At 43.0% G+C, this 20,107-nt stretch overlaps 1 protein-coding gene across 2 annotated transcripts in view; it reads left to right on the top strand.

The window, feature by feature from the left end:
* CFAP61 (cilia and flagella associated protein 61) overlaps positions 1-20,107 on the top strand; it is a 494,837-nt gene that overhangs the window by 99,750 nt on the left and 374,980 nt on the right. For both annotated transcript variants that reach the window (XM_073628153.1, XM_073628152.1), the window contains exons 10-13: positions 1,897-1,980; positions 9,000-9,178; positions 13,914-13,953; positions 19,044-19,183. In XM_073628153.1, coding sequence (XP_073484254.1) covers positions 1,897-1,980; positions 9,000-9,178; positions 13,914-13,953; positions 19,044-19,183 — 443 coding nt within the window. The remainder of the gene's footprint in view (positions 1-1,896; positions 1,981-8,999; positions 9,179-13,913; positions 13,954-19,043; positions 19,184-20,107) is intronic.

Raw genomic sequence — 20,107 nt, 5'->3', positions numbered from 1 at the left:
GACTGGTAGAAAATGATTATTAACAGCAATAGTTCAAAGTTTCTTAAAGCGGATTTAAAGTCTACAGAGCGTTGGATCCCTCGCTGGTCGTTGATGTAGCCTCCCTGGGCTTCTTCCAGTGCTGGGTTTTTGATGTCTTTGGTGTCCGTTTATGAAACTGTGAACAGCGGTGATCCCAAAGATCGCCACTGATCGCAGTCCATAAATGGTATGAAACAGAGATAATTGGGGGAGAACATGTCTGTCCATGTACTAAGCAGTGAGAATTTATCACTGCTTAATAAACGGACATCTCGGTGTTTCAGTGAATTTCTGGTACTGTAATCTCGTAAAGTCTCACTAGATTCCAGTATCAGGGGCCGTTCTCCACTGTTTGAAGCATTTGCAGATCTCTTCACTCCTCCAAAGGAGAAGCGATCTACAAAGCTTCATAAACTGGCATCCAGAGGAGAACGATCTCCTCTGAGAATGCCGGAGAATGAAGCAGTGAAATTTTTCCACTGCTTCATAAACGGACACCTTTATTAGCTTGCGAGGTTGATATGAGTCCTTTGCATGCACATAGGAGTTACTCATTCTGGCACACTGACACCAGGCTGATAATGTATGCTAAACTTTGTATGCGCAGCTCAGTTGCAGCACAACAGCTGCAGCCTGCAGCCTGTGTGATTGCACAGGTGTGCAGGGTCATTATAAGGCAGATCTGAGCATAGCTCAGGGCAGGTGGAGTTGGAGTTATTGCCATTTGGAAACAGACCCGTGCTTGCTACTGTCAGAGACTGCATCCCTTGTGAGGGGGGCTTCTTGCCCAAAGGACTGAGAAGGTTTGTACAACTATACCGGCCTGGGAGACCAAGAGAGGGTCTTGGAGGCTGGGAAAGCTAAGGCAGCTAGTGAGTCCAGGAAGGCTGAAGGAAGTCCGGAAGTCTCGGAGAGAGTGAGCAAAACCAGGGAGGGCTGGAAAACCATCGTTGTAGGCCATGAGTGGGCCTGTGCAGTAAGGCACTGCAATTAAAGCTAAGTGAGTTTAAGAGCCAGGTGTCTTGGCCTTTTGTTTTGTGTGAAGCTGAAATCCCTGCATGGGCAAACCGCATGTGTTGGTCTGTTATTCTTGCTTTTCTTTTTAATAAAAGTGGGCTACCAAGCCCTTAAAGCGGAGCTCCACCCAAAGGGGGAATCTCTGCTTGCTTGCCTCCTCCCCCCTCCACTGCCACATTTGGCACCTTTTCGGGGGGGGGAACGACCTGGTTTTGACAGGTGCCCGCTCCCACTTCCGGGTGATCTCGCCATGGTGAAGTCACCCGAAAGTGTGGCCTCCTTCCTCCTTCCCCCGCCGCCGGGCCATTCACAAAGCGCAACGCTCTTCACGCATGCGCAGTAGGGAACTGGCTGTGAGGCCACAAGGCTTCACTGTCGGTTTCCCTTACAAGAAAATGGCAGCGGCAGCACTCAAGAGCTGGTTGGAAAATCGGCTGGGGTAAAGACACCGCTGGATTTGTGGACAGGTAAGTGTCCTAATATTAAAAGTCAGCAGCTACAGTATTTGTAGCTGTTGACGTTTACTTTTTTCTGAAGGAGCCTGGAGCTCCGCTTTAACTATAGTTCCTGTCTGCCATGGACTCACTGTACAAACGCATCTACCACGAGAACTAAACACACCAGTTTACACCATGTATTTTGCTGTTTGCCAGGAGTCCAGCTTAAAAATATTCTTCTGATCCTTTTATTTATTTTTATATAAAAATCCCCCTTATATTTTTTGTAAATTATTGATTTGACATGTTTTCTCAGGTTATATTGCGTATATACACTACCCTCTACCACTATAATAGTGCTGGGTTTTAAACTCCTGTTCAGCTCCTGTGTTTATTCATTATGATATTCATATCATTTCAGGTGGATCTAAATCAAGATGAAATAATCACCTCTGCAAATGAAAACACCACATCAGAGATTACAGAGGCACAGACTGATCTAGATGTACGTGTTTAAGTGATCTCTCCGTATTGTGATATATGATGTAGGAAATTTCATACTATCACCATGTGATGTCACTAGAGTCTCTCTGTAAGACTATGTTCTAAAGGAACTTTTGCATGAGGGCTTCTGTTCACTCAGGTGAATTGATCAGATCCTCAAACAAATGTTTTAAAGCTGCCCATACGCTATACAATTTTTTTGTACAGTTCCTGATAAATTGGACAAAATTTGATACATGGGTGGACCTGTCGCCACCCTCTTGCCCAACATCCTTTGATTGAAATTGTTCATCCAGTTAGCTGCAAATGCTGTTTGGGTATTCTGACAGCTATTGGTGCGGGCTGTCGGAACACAGAAGTCGCCGTGGGAGATTTGTTCATCTACACTCTATAGCATGAAGGACTCTGTGGAATGGATGCTAAAAATCTAACTGTGTTGGACAATCTTTACCTTTGACATGCACATCATCTAGACCAGTCATTTTCAACCAGGGTGTCTTCTGGGTTCTTCAGGGGTGCCTTGGCAAAACGCCTAAAAATCGTTCCTAATTGCCCAAAAAGTTTGGGGGGGAAATGTACAAGGTCATAGATAAAAACAACTTCTTTCTTCAGGAGAGGCACCACATTCAGGGCAAGGCAATGCCTATCAAGAGGCAACATGAACTTCTTGTGTTGCAGTATGCCAGCCTTTTTGAGCCAGGGTTTCACGACACCCTAAGGTGCCATCTGGGTTCTTTAACCACTTAAGGAACGCCAGCTGCAAATATATGGCTCTATTGCACGAAAAGACGTACCCGTACGTCCTTTCGTGTAATAGGTACTGTGGGCGCACGATGCACAGGTCCGGCGCCCACAATGTCCGCCGGCCACCTGTGATTGCTCCACAGAGAGGCAGAACGGGATCTGCCTATGTAAACAAGGCAAATCCCCTTTCTGACAAGGGAGTACAGAGAGATTGTTTGTTCCTAGTAATCAGGAACAGCGATCTCTGTGTACTCCCTGTCAGTCCATCCCCCACACAGTTAGAAAGCACCTCACTAGGACACACTTAACTCTTTGATCGCCCCTGATTTTAACCCCCTTCCCTGCCAGTGACATTTATACATTGATCAGTGCATTTTTTTAGCACTGATCACTGTATTGGTGTCACTGATCCCCAAAAAGTGTCACTTGGGGTCAGATTTGTCCACCACAATGTCACAGTCCAACTAAAAATCGCTGATCACTGCCATTACCAATAAAAAAATTAAACATCCCTAAATCTATTCCCTATTTTGTAGACGCTATAACTTTTACACAAACCAATCAATATACACTTATTAGGAGTTTTTTTACCAAAAATATGTAGGAGAATACATATTGGCCTAAACTAAAGAAATTATTTTTTTTACATATTTTTTTTTTTGGATATGTATTATAGAAAAAAGTAAAAAATATTGTTTTTTTTCCCAAATTGTCAGTCTTTTTTTGTTTATAGCGCAAAAAATAAAAACTGAAGAGGTGATCAATAACCACCAAAAGAAAGCTCTATTTTTGGGGCAAAAAGGACATCAATCTTATTTGGGTACAGCGTTGCACGACTGCGCAATGGTCTGTTAAAGTAACGCAGTGCCGTATTGCAAAAAATGGCCTGGTCATTAAGGGGATAAAACCTTCCGGTCCTTAAGTGGTTAGAGGTGCCTAAAACTGCCCCAAAATTGTCTAAAATCTAGTGGGATGATCAAGTCTGCCTTTTACACAAAGCGACGGGTTTTTGCTGTGCAGAATTACACCCTTTAGCACCATGCGGGCCAGCTGCTGGAATCCTAGCAACGGATGACGCCATAGGTTGACGCCTGATGGTATCCTTGTTTGCCCCTTAGCTGCTGCTCTCTGTCAGCTCTGGGGTCACATTAGCAGAGCAAGGGGGAGAAACTGAGGGAGAAGGGATAGTTTGGAATATTAGTCAGTACCAATGTGCAAAGGTGGAGGAATAAATCACTTCTAACATTGTGTGGGCCTACGTGTGTGGATACTGCTGCAATATGTAAAACTATTTGTTTATTGTTTTATATTTTAGAATGGGGTGCCTCAAGATTGTGCAGAATTTTAAATGGTGCCTTGACTGAAAATAGGTTGAAAAACACTGGCCTAGACAGTGCATGCAGTAAGATCTGCGGTGGATCATTTTCCATAGGGCAATATAGCAGCAGCTGCCAGGTGTTCAGGAGACCATCCTGACACCTCCTAAATGTCTGCTTTTTAAATTATTTATTTTTAATCTCAAGGAGGTTTTTGTATTAAAATACCACAACTGAGAGCTCAGTGTTTGGCTTGTGGTTGCTGCGCGCTCCCATTGACCTCAGTTTGTGAGTTTGACAGCCAGTGCCGCCTGCAAACACTGCTAACCGAGTTACAAATGCCCCAGCCGTAAAGCAAAGCTTGCTTACAGCCCCGCCTGGCTGTGATGTTAGAAGTTAGGTGGGCAGCCGAGGCAGTAAAAAAAAAAAAAAGAAACATGGCTCAGCCACCACAAGTAAATGGCAAAAAAAACAAAAACTGACAGGAGTTATAACCCTCCCTTACTTTATCCAAAATGAAAAAAGTTTTGCTTATAGTTATACTTTATAGTATTTCATATAGAAGTAGGCAGGGGCTGTCCTAACACAATTTAACTAAGAGAGAACAATACTGATCACTAGTTAATTTTATAACCTGTCTAACCAGATAACTGATGTCGGGCATTAAACGGATGTGATTATTTAGTATTCATACACTGAAGGCACCCAAAGACATGTTTTTTTTAAGGTGGATTTCTTGATGTTCTGTAAGGCAACCACAGACCCTGCAGACTGAGGTTCACTGAAGGGAAAGAGTGATCAAACACATAAGAAAAGGTTGTCTAATCACAATTGTTTTCTCCCCTCATTAGCTGTCTGCAGTGTGCCTCCCCTGAATCTCCCCATAGGCCTAAACATAAACGGTCGTACCGATGCAGCTGTCCTATTTAGGTGCACTTTGGCTGGCACAGATGCCTGAGGGCGATCAGATGGTGCCTGCATGTCTGACCACCCTCTCATTTCTATAGTCAGCCTGCTTATCCCTGTGGGGTGAACATGTCAGAATCTCCTGATCTTGCATCAGCTTGTGCCAGCTTTGGGTGCGTTCGGGTGATCTACCGGTTATAGGAATCAGATTACTTGCCAAATCAGATGCATGTCACAGTGCAGTATTCATGAATTGTGTGATTCTCTGCAGACTGGACAGATCTTCATGCATATTTTCAAGAGAGTAATGGTATTTTAATTCAATCAGTGGGCTGAATGAAAAAGACTCAAGTGATGTTGATGCAGGGGTCTCTCTTGCGTTGTCTTTGTATTCTGACAGTGGGAGCTCCCTCCATCAGAATACACAGATCATACTGCAGCTATTGGCTGCGAGTGCTGATCGAATGCTGGTTTTGAATCATGAACATTCCACAGAAGCCGGTCTTTATAACAGCTTCTTTTGAGCAGACAGTGATACATATGAAGAAAACTTAGGGCCTAGCGATACATATGGACCGAAATTCAGGCGGTACCTTCTGTATACCCTGCTTAAAGCAAATGGGAGCATATTTATAAAGGCATAAATGTGGCATTCACCAAACGTTCACTGAAAGTCAAAGTGTAACTAAAGGCAACACTTTTTTTTTTAAACTTAGATAGTATGAGAGGGTTACAGTCCCTGTCAGTTTTTTTTTGCCATCTGTGTACCATTGTGGAGATTTCCCTTCACTTCCTGCCCCATAGACAAAACAGGAAGTGAGAGCAAATCCCTCCACAGTAAGGATATCTTAATGTGCCACACCAGGGTTACCAGAACTAGTGTCTCCATTGGAAGATTTCTCCTCTATTAATGTTCTATAGTCAACCCAAAACGTGTTTTTTTTTCTTCTTCCCAAATTTTGGATTTATTTTGTACAGCACCTGTATTGTCTATTATAGGCAGATAAAAAATAATGCTAGGTTCGTGCATTTATGCATTCATTAAAATAATATTTGAAGGTATTATTAAGTGAAACTAATGTAAGCAGCAAGCTTCTAAATCCATACAATCTACCTGGATGTGATGTGTCCTTGTGTGTTAAAACACGTTGACATCAGGATGCCATTGTTAGCAAAAGACCCCAGTGCTCCTGATGGCTCATGGCACCCCAGCACTGGGCCTTGATGGATTTGGGGAATTGGGTTTAATGCGCCTTGGTGAATTCAGATGGCTTGTTGCCATAGGCGTGCCCACGGGGTGTGCCGGGTGTGCCTGGGCACACCCTAATCTTTCCAAGCTGTCTCCAAAGATCTGCCCCAAAATGTTGAATTTAACAATGTGTAGCCTGCGCTTCCAGGTAGCACAGGCAGCAGATCGTGAAACCAGAGCCGCTGCGCTGAGTGTGTGAACTGACAGTGCGGTAATGTCACTGCTTGCAGAGTGAAAGTCCATCTGTCAAAACTGAGCTGTGATTTCGGGGGTGGGCGGGCTTAACAGCTGTCAAACACCAGCCAATGGGAAGGGGTCTGGGCGGGCTGCTTTATGTGGCTCCGCCCCTTTCTTAAGCAGCCCAATCATTGGCTGGTGGTTGTTAGCTCCTCGGCCCCGCCCACCCCCGACATCGCGGCTGTGTTGTGACAGCTGGTCTTTCTGCCATTACATGACAGTGTCACACACAAGGGCTCTAGCAAGCCTCACTACCTCTCCCCAATCAGTGCCACTCTGTGCTGCCAATCACTGCCAATCTGTGCTGCCAATCAGTGCCACTCTATGCTGCCAATCAGTGCCAATCTGTGCTGACACTGACAATCAGTTCTGCCAATCTGTGCTGCCAATAAGTGCCACTCTGTGCTGCCAATCACTGCCAATCTGTGCTGCCAATCAGTGCCACTCTGTGCTGCCAATCAGTGCCAATCTGTGCTGACACTGACAATCAGTTCTGCCAATCTGTGCTGCCAATAAGTGCCACTCTGTGCTGCCAATCACTGCCAATCTGTGCTGCCAATCAGTGCCACTCTGTGCTGCCAATCAGTGCCAATCTGTGCTGACACTGACAATCAGTTCTGCCAATCTGTGCTTCCAATCAGTGCTGACAATCACTGCCAATCTGTGCTGCCAATCAGTGCCACTCTGTGCTGCCAATCAGTGCCACTCTGTGCTGCCAATCAGTGCCAATTTGTGCTGACACTGACAATCAGTTCTGCCAATCTGTGCTGCCAATCAGTGCCACTCTGTGCTGCCAATCGGTGCCAATCTGTGCTGACACTGACAATCAGTTCTGCCAATCTGTGCTGCCAATCAGTGCTGCCAATCAGTGCCACTCTGCGCTGACAATCACTGACAATCTGTGCTGCCAATCAGTGCTACTCTGTGCTGCCAATCTGTGCCCATCAGTGCTGCCAATCAGAGCCCATCAGTGCTGCCAATCAGTGGCCAACAGTGCGGCCTATCGGTGCCGATCGGTGCTGCCATAATACTGGTCTCTCCGATATGCAACTTTATATATAATACACATAAGTTTGAAAACAAGACATAATAGAATCTTAGCAGGGATGGCAGAAACCCCTCTATGGATAATTGCAATACAAATTAACTTCCAGTGCAACAACTTTTTAGCTGGGAGGTTCACACCATTATACTTTGGAATTTTTGTTTTTTAAATTGTTACACTTAATGTTATATGTTTTAGTTACTATTATAATGTAAATTATTGCACTTGAAGTTAATTTTCCACCACCCTTCCTAAGTCCATGTCTTTATGGACGTTGCTTTGTGCTCTGGTGCGCAGTCATGTTGGGACAGGAAGGGGCCGTCCCCAAACTCCTCCCACAAAGTTGGGAGCATGAAATTGTCCAAAACTAAGGGGCCAAGCCCAACCCCTGAAAAACAACCCCACACCATAATCCCCTCCCCCCCACACCATAATCCCCCCTCTCATAATGATTTAGACCAGTGCACAAAGCAAGATCCATAAAGACTTGGATGAGCGAGTTTGGGGTGGAGGAACTTGACTTGCCTGAACAGAGTCCTGACCTTAACCCGATAGAACACCTTTGGGATCAATTAGAGTGGAGACTGTGAGCCAGACCTTCTCGTCCAACATCAGTGCCTGACCTCACAAATGCGCTTCTGGAAGAATGTTCAAACATTCCCATAGACACACTTCTAAACCTTGTGGACAGCCTTCCCAGAAGAGGTGAAGCTGTTATAGCTGCAAAGGGCGGAGCCAACTCAATATTGAACCCTACATGCATGTAAAGGCAGGTGTCCCAATACTTTTGACAATATAATGTGTGTATCATATTATATATATACACACGTATGTGTGCTTGAGCTTTGGGGTGCACACCCTAATGCAATAGGCTGCGCACGCCTATGCTTGTTGCCAAATCCCAGCATTGTGGACACTTTTGGCAGGATGAAGAGTCGGTTCCTGGAACCCAGCGGTGGGGCACCTTGCTTGTAAAGGACCTCTTGGAGGACATGTTCAAAACCAAGACTTCCTAGCAATGACCTATAGAAAAAACAACTCTACAAGTGCTGCATCAGCATAAACTGCTGAATTCCTTTATGTAAGTAACTTCCTAAGGACTATCACTGTAAAGGAGTGCCAAGGATCTATACAGACTTTTTGGAACTTGGTATCTGCCTTTTGTAATCCCTTGTAAATCTGATGTCTGAATGGAAGAGGGAGGGAAAAAACTAGGAGCCCATCAGGGGTTCTGCATTCACTTCTGCTGAAAAGAAACATGCAGACAGGAGTGACAACATGATCATCCTGCTGGTGAATCTTTACTGTCCAGTCCTAGGGTTGGGGCAGTACTGTAGAAAAGGGTAGCTCTCCAACCTGGCTATGCTGCCTGGCAGGGCTGAATAGTCAGAAATACCAATCCTTTGGTAGGTAAAACAGCTTTCAAATATGTATCTCAACTGTGTGTTTAGCTGCTTGCCTGGAGTTCAGCTTGAAAAAAAAAAGGATATTTCTAATCCTGTGCTCGATGTCTATTATTGTAGCAAAGCCTGCCACATAGCAGAGCATCTACTACAGATGATGCCATCAGAGGTGTGAATTGCAAGACCCCAGAGACACCAAGGACAGAAGCACAGAGCCAGCCTTTCCGGCCAATCTACAGAGGAGACGTCTCTGCCTTCTGTATACAGCTCTTCTGCATTGATGAGAAGCACGAAACAAGGCAAGTCTGGGACACGATCATTGACCCTCTTATTATATCAGAAAGCACTTTTCTGTGTCTCTATATATACAAGCCTCTTTAAAGCTCTTTATAAGCATTCTTATTTTGTGGCCTTGTGACCAAAGTAATACTTTTATTTTTTTTATTTTAAGATTTGTTTCCAGTATACGTACAGCATGCATGGACAGCAGCTGTCACTTTACCCCATTGACAGTTAGGAGCACAGGGTGGCTGATTTTGATGACAATGCAGTGTTTTTACAATGCTTTGTCTTTGTCAAATGATTGCCATCAAATGACGTCAGTCACCATCTGTGAGTTGAGGTGTTTGGCTTCCAGCACCTTTTCAGTGGCATCCTTCAGCTCCAGTTTAGGGATGTTAAACACGGATCCTAATGGGAGTGCTGGTTGTCCTATTAAACATACCGATAGCAGGATTTAGTAGGCTTTAAGTTGTGCTGAAGCTTACAGAAATCTACAAGCTGCCTTGGGGTGTCCAACCTTCTTGTCATATTTTGTTAATCATTCCCTATTAAACTTGTAAATTAGTTCTTTTTACCCCTTACTTGTTTATCAGTGTGTGGAATGTGCAAAAAGCTATCATACTGATTTACAATGACGAATAATGTTTTCAAGTTACCATAGTTGTTTTAAACCTAATCACTTAAACACAAGCTTTAAAGCTGAACTCCAGGTCTGATCTCAACTGCATATTTATGTTGGCCCAGCTTAGCGCAATATACGGATACAGTAAAACCTTGGATTGCGAGCATAATTAGTTCCGGAAACATGCTTGTAATCCAAAGCACAAACTCAGATAATTAATTCCACAACCATTTATTCATAAGTCGTTCAGTTTATAGTCCATATAAAAAGATTATAGCAATGTGATAGGTTGTGTAACCATAAAATGTCCATCTACAAATGGCCTCCACAATGGGTTGTTTTTACAAGGTGATCATTTACATTCACTTTAACTGTCCGAATGCTGATACCGGGTTTAACAGAAACAGCACAATGGACAGCACATATCACTTGCCCACTTGGCACTTAAACCCCCTTCCTAACCAGACCACTTTTCAGCTTTCGGTGCGCTCGCATTTTGAATGACAATTACTCAGTCATGCAACACTTTTATGAAATGTTTGTCCTTTTTTTCACACAAATAGAGCTTTCTTTTGGTGGTATTTAATCACTGCTGGGTTTTTTATTTTTTGCGCTATAAAAGAAAAAAGACCGAAAATTCTGTAAAAAAATTCATTTTTCTTTGTTTCTGTTTTGCAAATTAGTAACTTTTCTTCATAAATTTTGGCCAAAATTTATACTGCTACATATCTTTAGTAAAAATAACCCAAATCGGTGTATATTATTCAGTCCGTGTGAAAGGTATAGAGTCCACAAGCTATGGTACCAATCTCTGAAAATTGATCACACCTGAAGTACTGACGGCCTATCTCATTTCTTGAGACCCTAACAAGCCAGGAAAGTGCAAATACCCACCAAATGACCCCTTTTTGGAAAGTAGACATTCCAAGGTATTTAGTAAGAGGCATGGTGAGTTTTTTGAAGTTGTAATTTTTTTCCCACAATTCTTTTTTTTTTTCACAAAATTGTCATGTTAGCAGGTTATTTCTCCCACACAGCATATGCATAGCACAAATTACACCCCAAAACACATTCTACTACTTCTTCTGAGTATGGCGATACCACATGTGTGAGACTTTTACACAGCTTGGCCACATAGCCCAACATGCAGGGAGCGCCATCAGGCGTTCTAGGAGCATAAATTACACATATAATTTCTTGACTACCTCTTGCACTTTTGAAGGCCCTGGAGCACCAGGACAATGGAAACGCCCCAAAAATGACCCCATTTTGGAAAGAAAACACCCCACGTATAATCTATGAGGCATAATGAGTTTTTTGAACATGTCATTTTTTTCTATAGTTTTTTGGAAAATGTGGAAAGAAAATGAAAACGCATTTTTTCTTATACACAAAGTTGTCCATTTATACAATATTTCTATCACTTAGTATGTACATACCAAAAATTACACCCAAAATAGATTCTCCTACTCCTCCTGAGTATGGCGATACCACATGTGGGAGACTTTTCCACAGCCTGGCCACATACGGAGGCCCAACATGCAGGGAGCACCATCAGGTGTTCTAGGGGCATAAATGTCAAATCTAATTTGACTACCTATTACACTTTTGTGAGATACTGATGGGTACTGTAGTGAGATGGATGTGGCATAGATGAGCATGAATGGGGATTGCTGGGTATGGCTGGGTATGGTTGGATATTGCTGGGTATGGCTGGGTATGGCTGAATATGGCTGGGTATTGCTGAGTATGGATGGGGATGGATGGGATGGCTGAGCATGGATGACTGGCTGAGTATGGATGAGCATGGATGGCTCAGTATGGATGGATGGCTCAGTATGGATGGATGGCTGGCTGAGTATGGATAGATGGCTGGCTGAGGATGGATGGCTGGCTGAATATGGATGGATGGATGGCTTAATATGGATGGCTGGCTGCGTATGGTTGGATGGCTGAGTATGGATGGATGAGTGCTGGAATGGGCACAGATCAGCACTGTGGGCACTACAGATCCAGCCCACAGCACTGCTACACCCAATCTCTCCCCTCTCCGCTCACACTGTAATGATCGGTACAGAGAGGGGAGAGAGGAACCGGACATGGCGCCGGTTTGTTTACAAGTGATCGCTCCGTCATTTGACGGAGCGATCACGTGGTAAACGGCCGCTGTCAGCGGCCATTCACCGTGATCCGTGATGTGGTCATGGATACTTCCATGTGCGCGCCCCAGGGGGCTCCCGATTTTGGGAGGACAACATAGTATGCTCTCCCAGAGTTATCGAGCCGCGATGTAGCCGTCATTTGGCTATAGCGTGGTTGTTAAGTGGTTAAAGTGGTGCTAAGCTCTCTCTATCAGCATCAACTGTTTCTAATCCTTATGCTACTAGCCTTAGTCAATAGATAGGAAAGTATATTAGATTTACCGTATTTATTGGCGTATAACACGCACAGGGGTATAACACGCACATTAATTTTAAGAGGGAAGTTTCAGGAAAAAAATCTTACATTTTAAATAAGGAACTTTGAAGCAAAATAAGGGTCAGTGCCCATCTGCAGCCTCACCAGTGCCATCAATGCAGCCTGATCAATGCCCATCTGCAGCCTTACCATTGCCATCAATGCAGCAGCCTCACCATTGCCATCAATGCAGCAGCCTCACCATTGCCATCAATGCAGCAGCCTCACCAATGCCTTCAATGCAGCAGCCTCACCATTGCCATCAGTGCTGTCTGATCGATGACCATCTACAGCCTAGAGGGGACAGGGAGGAGGGTGGGACGAGCACCGACAGATTACATACAGTGAGACTCTCCTATGATAGACAGAACAGTGGTCCAATGGCGGCTCAGGAGACGGGACTTCCTATTACAGAGGACGCCAAGTAAACAGGAGATTCTCATTGTATGTAATCTGACGGCGCTCATCCTGTCCCCTCCGAGGCAGCTAAAATTGAAGTATTGGTGTATAACACGCACACGCTATTTGCACCCGATTTTCATGGTGAAAAAGTGAGTGTTATACGCCAATAAATACAGTACTTGTTTTAACCTTTTTTTTATTTCACATTTTTTCAGTTGCTTCCTGGTTTCTGGCATAGGCCAAAATGATGTCATTTATCCCAGGAGTCTTCATGAGAATCCTTTTCTTTCATCAGAAGGAAGGGAGGAGGGGTTTTCTCAGCTAAGCATGCCCTCCTGCCTGCATGCCTAACCTAAGGGCAGATGAATTTCAGGAAGTAAATGCTACATGAATTATCTGCCCTTACTCAAGATGGCCATGGCTAGAAATGCTAGGGGGGGTGTTTTACAAAATGATTGCACAACAAAATAAAGCATGGAGACATGGATGGATGGGTGATTTTTCTTTGAAGATTAAAAATGAATTAAAGAGTTTTCAGTTTGTGGTGCTCATATACAGTTGAGTTCTGCTTTAAAGCTGATCTCCAGCTTTTAGTGAAATTTGAGTAGTTTGTTTGGACCAAGCTGGTCCGAACAAATAATTTACTTTACTAACTGATGTAGTGGCTGTGTGTGCTGTATGAAGTGTATGCAGCCTCAGCTACATACATTACACAGTGCTGCGTCCCAGCAGAAGGATAAGGACTTCCCCTCTCATTCCTGGAACAAAATCAAAGCGGCACCAGTTTTATATTCTATGAATGACTAAAAAGCTTCTTTTGATTGGTTGAGTCAGAGAGGTGGGCTGATGACATCACAATCTCTGACTCAGCCAATCAGAGGAAGCTTTGTATTCATTCATTCATTCATAGAATACATAAATCCTTGTGCCACTCAACCCCACTCGATTATGTTTCGGGAGTGGAACAGGAAGTCCCCACCCCTCTGTTGCAACACAGTGCTGTATACTTTATGTAGCTGAGGCTGCATACCGGTCATACAAAGCACACATCCCCTGCATCCATTAGTAAAATAAATAGTTTGTTTGGACCAGCTTAGTCCAAACAAACTATTTAAACTTCATTAAAAGATGGAGATCAGCCTTAAACATCCAATTTTTAAATGCTTATTTATGATAATATTTATGATAATATTTATGAAGTACAATGCAGTCCAGCTTTTTTGTTTTTTGAAACATTTATTTACTTTAATTTGTTCTATATTTTGTTTTAGGTCTATTGACTTTTTAAGTCATGTTTTCAGCCTTTTTCCTGTAAGTATATCCAACTTATTAGTAGAATAGAACAATTGTCCTGCACTTAGAGTAATAAAACAGTCAATGTTAGCACAAATTTGCTGGTAACAAATAATACAAATAGAAAGGGGTACATATGCAGCACTTTCACCCAATAAATAAGAAGTCTATCAAACTCCAATTAAGATATCCAAGGATTGGTAGAGGCACCACAAGTGTACTATTTACACGAGTGATCAGAGGATGTCCTCTACCGGTACCACAGCACTCCAAGCCTTACCCTCTGTTGTGGACCACCCAAATAGAATGGTCAGCAGCGCTCAATTAAGCATCAACCTCAATCGATGCATCCAGAGTTGCTTCCTGATATACTAGAATCCTTAGGCCTGGAATAATCCAACAGTGGCGAATTTAAACTATGCAGCACAGAGGGGTAAAATAAAGCCTCATTGCCCAGTATTAAAAACAGGTCTAATTTATTTAAATGCATCAACATGCTCACAAGCAGCACAGCATAAAACGCTCATCAATCACCAAGAAGTGTCAAAGTTTCCAACCGACAAATTGGCTGACTTTCTTGCCTGGCGACATCATGTGACCAGGCTCTACCCAACAGGTTTTGTCATGCCAAGACATTATCAGGGGTGTTTGTCATATCCAACTTATTCTGTGAACACTGGACAACTACTGTGAATGAGTTTCTGACCAGCAGTTTAAGAAACAGTATGAGACAGTATAAGGCATGTTTATGAAGCAGCAAATCTGATTTTCAGCAAACATTCTTTGTAGGTGAATCTTCTAGGTGTATGTGTTTTTTAAATGACGGTTTTGACTCTCCACCAGAGAATGTTTGGTGAAAGTCTCATTCCATACTATCATCTAATATATTGCAGATTACCAGTTCTTAACCATTTCACTGGTACAAAGGCTTACAAGCATGGAAGCACAAGCTTGGAAGCATAGGCTTTTAAACACACTCCTGGCTGGGGCTCTGTTCACAGTAGTTAAGCCAATCAACTTCCACACCCTGAAATGTGCTCCCACCCCAGCTGTCAATCACCCACTATTTATTTTAGCTTTGCTGCTTGTAGTCGGACACAGCAGAGGGAAGTGAGTGAACATCTGTTTGCTGATCGACCCTCCGGTATATGAAGCGGGAAGCAACAAGCATTTTGTCACCTCTGGTTCCAGGGCTGTCATTCCATGGCTGCTTTGGCTGGGGGAGGGGACAATTTGCTCTGTGCTTGATCAGCATCAATGGGATGCAAAGGTGACATTAAGGGGTTGATTTGCTAAAACTATAGAGTGCACAAGCTGGTGCAGCTGTGCATGGTAACCAATCAGCTTTTAACTTCAGCTTGTTCAATTAAGCTTTGACAAAAACATAGCTGAAAGGTGATTGGCTTCTGTGCAGCGCTGCGCCGGATTTTGCACTCTCCAGTTTTAGTAAATCCACCACACTGTGTTACAGGTTTAATTTAAAGTAGAAAGGCAGCCTTTTTATTTATTTATTTATTTATTTTAGTTTTGTATAGAATGGAAAAGGATTAGAACCTCATTTTTTATTTTATTTTTTGGTATGTCTGTGTCAGGGAAGAACCACTCACCACCATGTTTTGTCACCAGGACAGGAAGAGAAAAGAAATCCATAATTGTATGGTTCTAACTAGCCAGAAGGATTTAGGGGATATCTTCTGGTGGGGTCACCTGTTCTGATGACAATTGTCAAATGTGGGATTTTCCTAAACAGTGGATGATTGTCTGGTCACTTCCTGCCATTTCTTTGGGGCAAGAAGTGAAGGAAAATCTCCCCAGTAGGGACACAGAGGTTCTAACCCTTCTCTCCCCATTCCAAACTAAATTAAGTTCTGGCTGGAGTTTTACTGTAAAAAAGGGATCTTAAAGCTGAACTCCTGGAGATTTCAATTTAGATTTAAAATACACTATTAATGAAGCGTTGCATGCATTAACCGCTTCAGCCCCGGAAGAATTAACCCCCTTCCTGACCAGAGCACTTTTTGCGATTCGGCACTGCGTCACTTTAACTGACAATTGCGCGGTCGTGCGACGTGGTTCCCAAACAAAATTGACGTCCTTTTTTTCCCACAAATAGAGCTTTCTTTTGGTGGTATTTGATCATCTCTGGGTTTTTATTTTTTGCACTATAAACAAAAAAATAGCGACAATTTTGAAAAAAACGCATTATTTTTTACTTTTTGCTATAATAAATATCCACCAAAAATAATTAAAAAAACATTTTTTTTTTTCCCCCAGTTTAGGCCGATACCTATTCTTCTACATATTTTTGGTAAAAAAAAATCGCAATAACCGATTATTGATTGGTTTGCGCAAAAGTTATAGCGTTTATAAAATAGGGGATAGTTTTAATTCAAAATGGGACTTACAGTTACGCCCATCGGGAAGTGGTTAATCATTTATTATACTTATATTTTTAAATGGAAGCAGTGTAAGTACCAGAATTTGACTTAGTATCAGCTTCTTACAGTCCCTGTACAGCAGAGCTGAGTAAGTGTGAGGGAGAAGCAACACAAGAAGCCAATCAATCAGTTGTGCTGCAGTGAAGCATTATGCTGATAGGAGGAGAGAGAAGAGTGACCGAGAGAGGAGTTTAGTAGTCTGCTGTGTCATAGACCAAGATGTGGACCCTGCTTCTCTGTGTGATGACTTCCTGTGAGTGTAGTCTAAGGCAGGGGTCTCCAAAATTTCTAAACAAAGGGCCAGTTTACTGTCCTTCAAACTTTAGGGGGGCCGCACTGTGGCAAATGGGAGAAGAAAAACGGTCTGGCGTCAGTGTGAGTAAACAATGTTCATTATTGGTATAAGGGGAGTAATAGTGCACCATCATTAGTATCAATGGGAAGAACAGTGCCCCATCATTGGTGTCAGTGGGAGATTAGTGCCCCATCATTGGGGTCGATAGGAGGAATAGTGCCCCATTATTGGTGTTAGTGGGAGGAACAGTGCCCCATTGTTGGTGTCAGTAGCAGGAACTAAGTCAGCAACAGTGGGGGGAATAATCCCCCAAGGGCTGGATAAAAGCGACCAAAGGGTTGCATCTGGCCCCAGGGCCGCAGTTTGGAGATCACTGTTTTAAGGGGTAGCTGGTGTTCCACCTAAATGCTGGATACCCCCAAGTCACCACACAGGTAGATGCAGACATGGAGGAGGGTTGGTGCCTGGTAATGGGTAACTGGAGCAACAGAGAGGCGCAAAGCAGAGGGCAGCTGGAAGCTGTGAGTACAGAGACAGCACAGCAGAGGGTCAGACTGTGAATGCAGCAGAGACTGTAGGTGCTGAGATGGCAAGGTTGAGCCTGGGGTTGTAGCTGAGGCATGGCGGAGGATGCATGGGCAGCAGATGCTGAGGCGCAGGCTGCAGGCACAGCAAAAACCAGGCCAGGGTGCAGCAGAGACTTTGGCTGCAGGTAGAGTAGTGATTGGACAGCTACAACACAGAGGTAATTCCTGAAAGTGCCTATGTCCCAGGGGATAAAGGAGGTCAGCTTCCATGACATGCTGTTTCTTTTTGCTGTGACTAGTATGATTGTCCAGTCACAGGATAGAGAGGAGACCTGAGAGTGAAGGTGAAACTGCAGTTCCCATCCCCTGCTAGGCAGTACTGTGCTGGGTGAAAATCTTAGGACTGGATGGACAGAACTACAAATGCATACCTCCCAACTTTTTGAGATGGGAATAAGGGACACCTATCAGCAAAAGTATACAGGCATAGGACACACCCCTTGCCATGCCCCCTTAAAGGAGACTTGTACAAAAAAAAACAAGATTGGTTAAACCCATAAGTGCTGTTTTTACCACTACTATTCCTTCATATTGCCTTTTGGAATTTACAAATGCAGCAATTTAGAAATCAGATGAAAGGTTTAGCACTGGGAAACACTTTAAGATAGGTAAAAAGTAAGTGCATTTTATATACATCTGTATAGATCAGACCAAAAGGAGGGACAAATGAGGAGGAATGAGGGACAGAGGGACATTGCTCCAAATCAGGCACAGTCCCTCGAAATCAGGGACATTTGGGAGGTATGCAAATTATTTGTCAGTTATTACAGCTCTTATATATGTATTTTATCTGTGTATTTATCTGTTTTGTCTGTAGTTCAACTTTAACTCTAATGCCCCATACACACGGTCGGACATTGATCGGACATTCCGACAACAAAATCCTAGGATTTTTTCCGACGGATGTTGGCTCAAACTTGTCTTGCATACACACGGTCACACAAATTTGTCGGAAAATCCGATCGTTCTGAACGCGGTGATGTAAAACACGTACGTCGGGACTATAAATGGGGCAGTAGCCAATAGCTTTCATCTCTTTATTTATTCTGAGCATGCGTGGCACTTTGTGCGTCAGATTTGTGTACACACAATCGGAAATTCCGACAACGGATTTTGTTGTCGGAAAATTTTATAGCCTGCTCTCAAACTTTGTGTGTCAGAAAATCCAATGGAAAATGTGTGATGGAGCCTACACACGGTCGGAATTTCTGACAACAAGGTCCTATCACACATTTTCCGTCGGGTGTGTACGGGGCATAAATTCTATATTTGTTTTATATATATCCTATTTTAGGACACCCTATATGTTCCTACATGCTTTGTATTCTGTATGTAGCCTCTCTGCAGTAGGTGTTTCTTGTAGAACAAAGTGATGTAAACTGGAGTCATATGGGGGTGTTCCCATAAGACCGGCACTAATATGCGTCATTTTTTAGCCGCTCTTAGAAGAAATGAAGGATGGCTCCAATTTTTCATTTCTTGCAATTTTTCCTTTATTTAACTTTATTGTTTCCCAGTAATGATTACGTTAAATATGTGAGAAAAACAAGCGTTGCAATTAAACTATCCTCAGAATTAATGGCGGTAAAATATTGTCACTCATGTAATGTTATGGTATTGTTTATTTATAAGTCCCGGTGCCAGCCTGTTCCACCTCTAGTGCATGAAATCATTCCAAGCTAATACCGTGAGCTCTGATGCATGAAACATTTTAATTAATTAGTGTTAATTCCCAGGTGGATGGTATGCATGGATTCCAGTAATATGATTTGTGTTTCATTGCTCCAGGATAAAGACTTTTGCATCATTACTGTTCCTCACCTGACCCCTGAATTTCCTCTGCTGCAAAGCTTTGTGCGCGCCATCCCTCTGAGTACGTGCACCTTGCCTCAGGAGCTTTATATTTTCCACCGTGCCGGCTTGATCAAGTAAGTGGAAAATCAGCTCTCCAATCTATGACGGTCTTTTCAAACCTGCAGTCTTGCGAATATAGTGCGACCATATCTTCTCATGTCAATGCACAGCTCCAGGGTCTGGGGAGGCTGCTTTCATTTATTTTCTGAAGCTTTCTGGCAACTTAATTAATAAAATCCATAAAGCAGTACAAGCAGCTGGAGGCCCCTATATATTAAATCGGTCTTTATTTAAATATGTTACTGTTATGAAAGTAGGAAGGGAATCAATCTCCTAAATAATGGATGCTAGTACTATCAGTCAGATTTTGGCTGATTCATACCAATGTCATGGCTTTGACGATCATTGAGTATATATTTTTGATCATTTAAAGCGACTACTAGGGATGAGCCCCCGGTTCGGTTCGCACCAGAACTTGCGAACAGGCGAAAAATTTGTACGAACACCGTTAAAGTCTATGGGACATGAATGTGAAAAATCAAAAGTGCTAATTTTAAAGACTTATATGCAAGTTATTGGCATAAAAAGTGTTTGAGGACCCGGGTCCTGCCCCAGGGGACAAAAAAGTTTTAAAAACTCAATTTTTTTTCAGGAGCAGTGATTTTAATAATGCTTAAAGTGAAACAATAAAAATGAAATATTACTTTAAATATCGTGCCTGGGGGGTGTCCTTAGTATGCCTGTAAAATAGTGCATTTTTCCCGTGTTTATAACAGTACCACAGCAAAATGACATTTCTAAAGGAAAAAAACCTCATTTAAAACTACTCGCGGCTGTAATGTATTGTTGGGTTCCGGCAATATAGATGAAAATCACTGAAAAAAATGGCATGGGTCCCCCCCCCCAGTCCATTACCAGGCCCTTTGGGTCTGGTATGGATATTAAGGGGAACCCTGCACCCGAATTAAAAAAAAAAATTGTGTGGGGGTCCCCCTAAA

Source organism: Aquarana catesbeiana, linkage group LG04 (genome assembly GCF_042186555.1).
Source record: "Aquarana catesbeiana isolate 2022-GZ linkage group LG04, ASM4218655v1, whole genome shotgun sequence".
NCBI lineage: Eukaryota > Metazoa > Chordata > Amphibia > Anura > Ranidae > Aquarana > Aquarana catesbeiana.
Note: the sequence above shows the minus strand (reverse complement) of the source record. Positions and strands in the feature narration are given on the sequence as shown.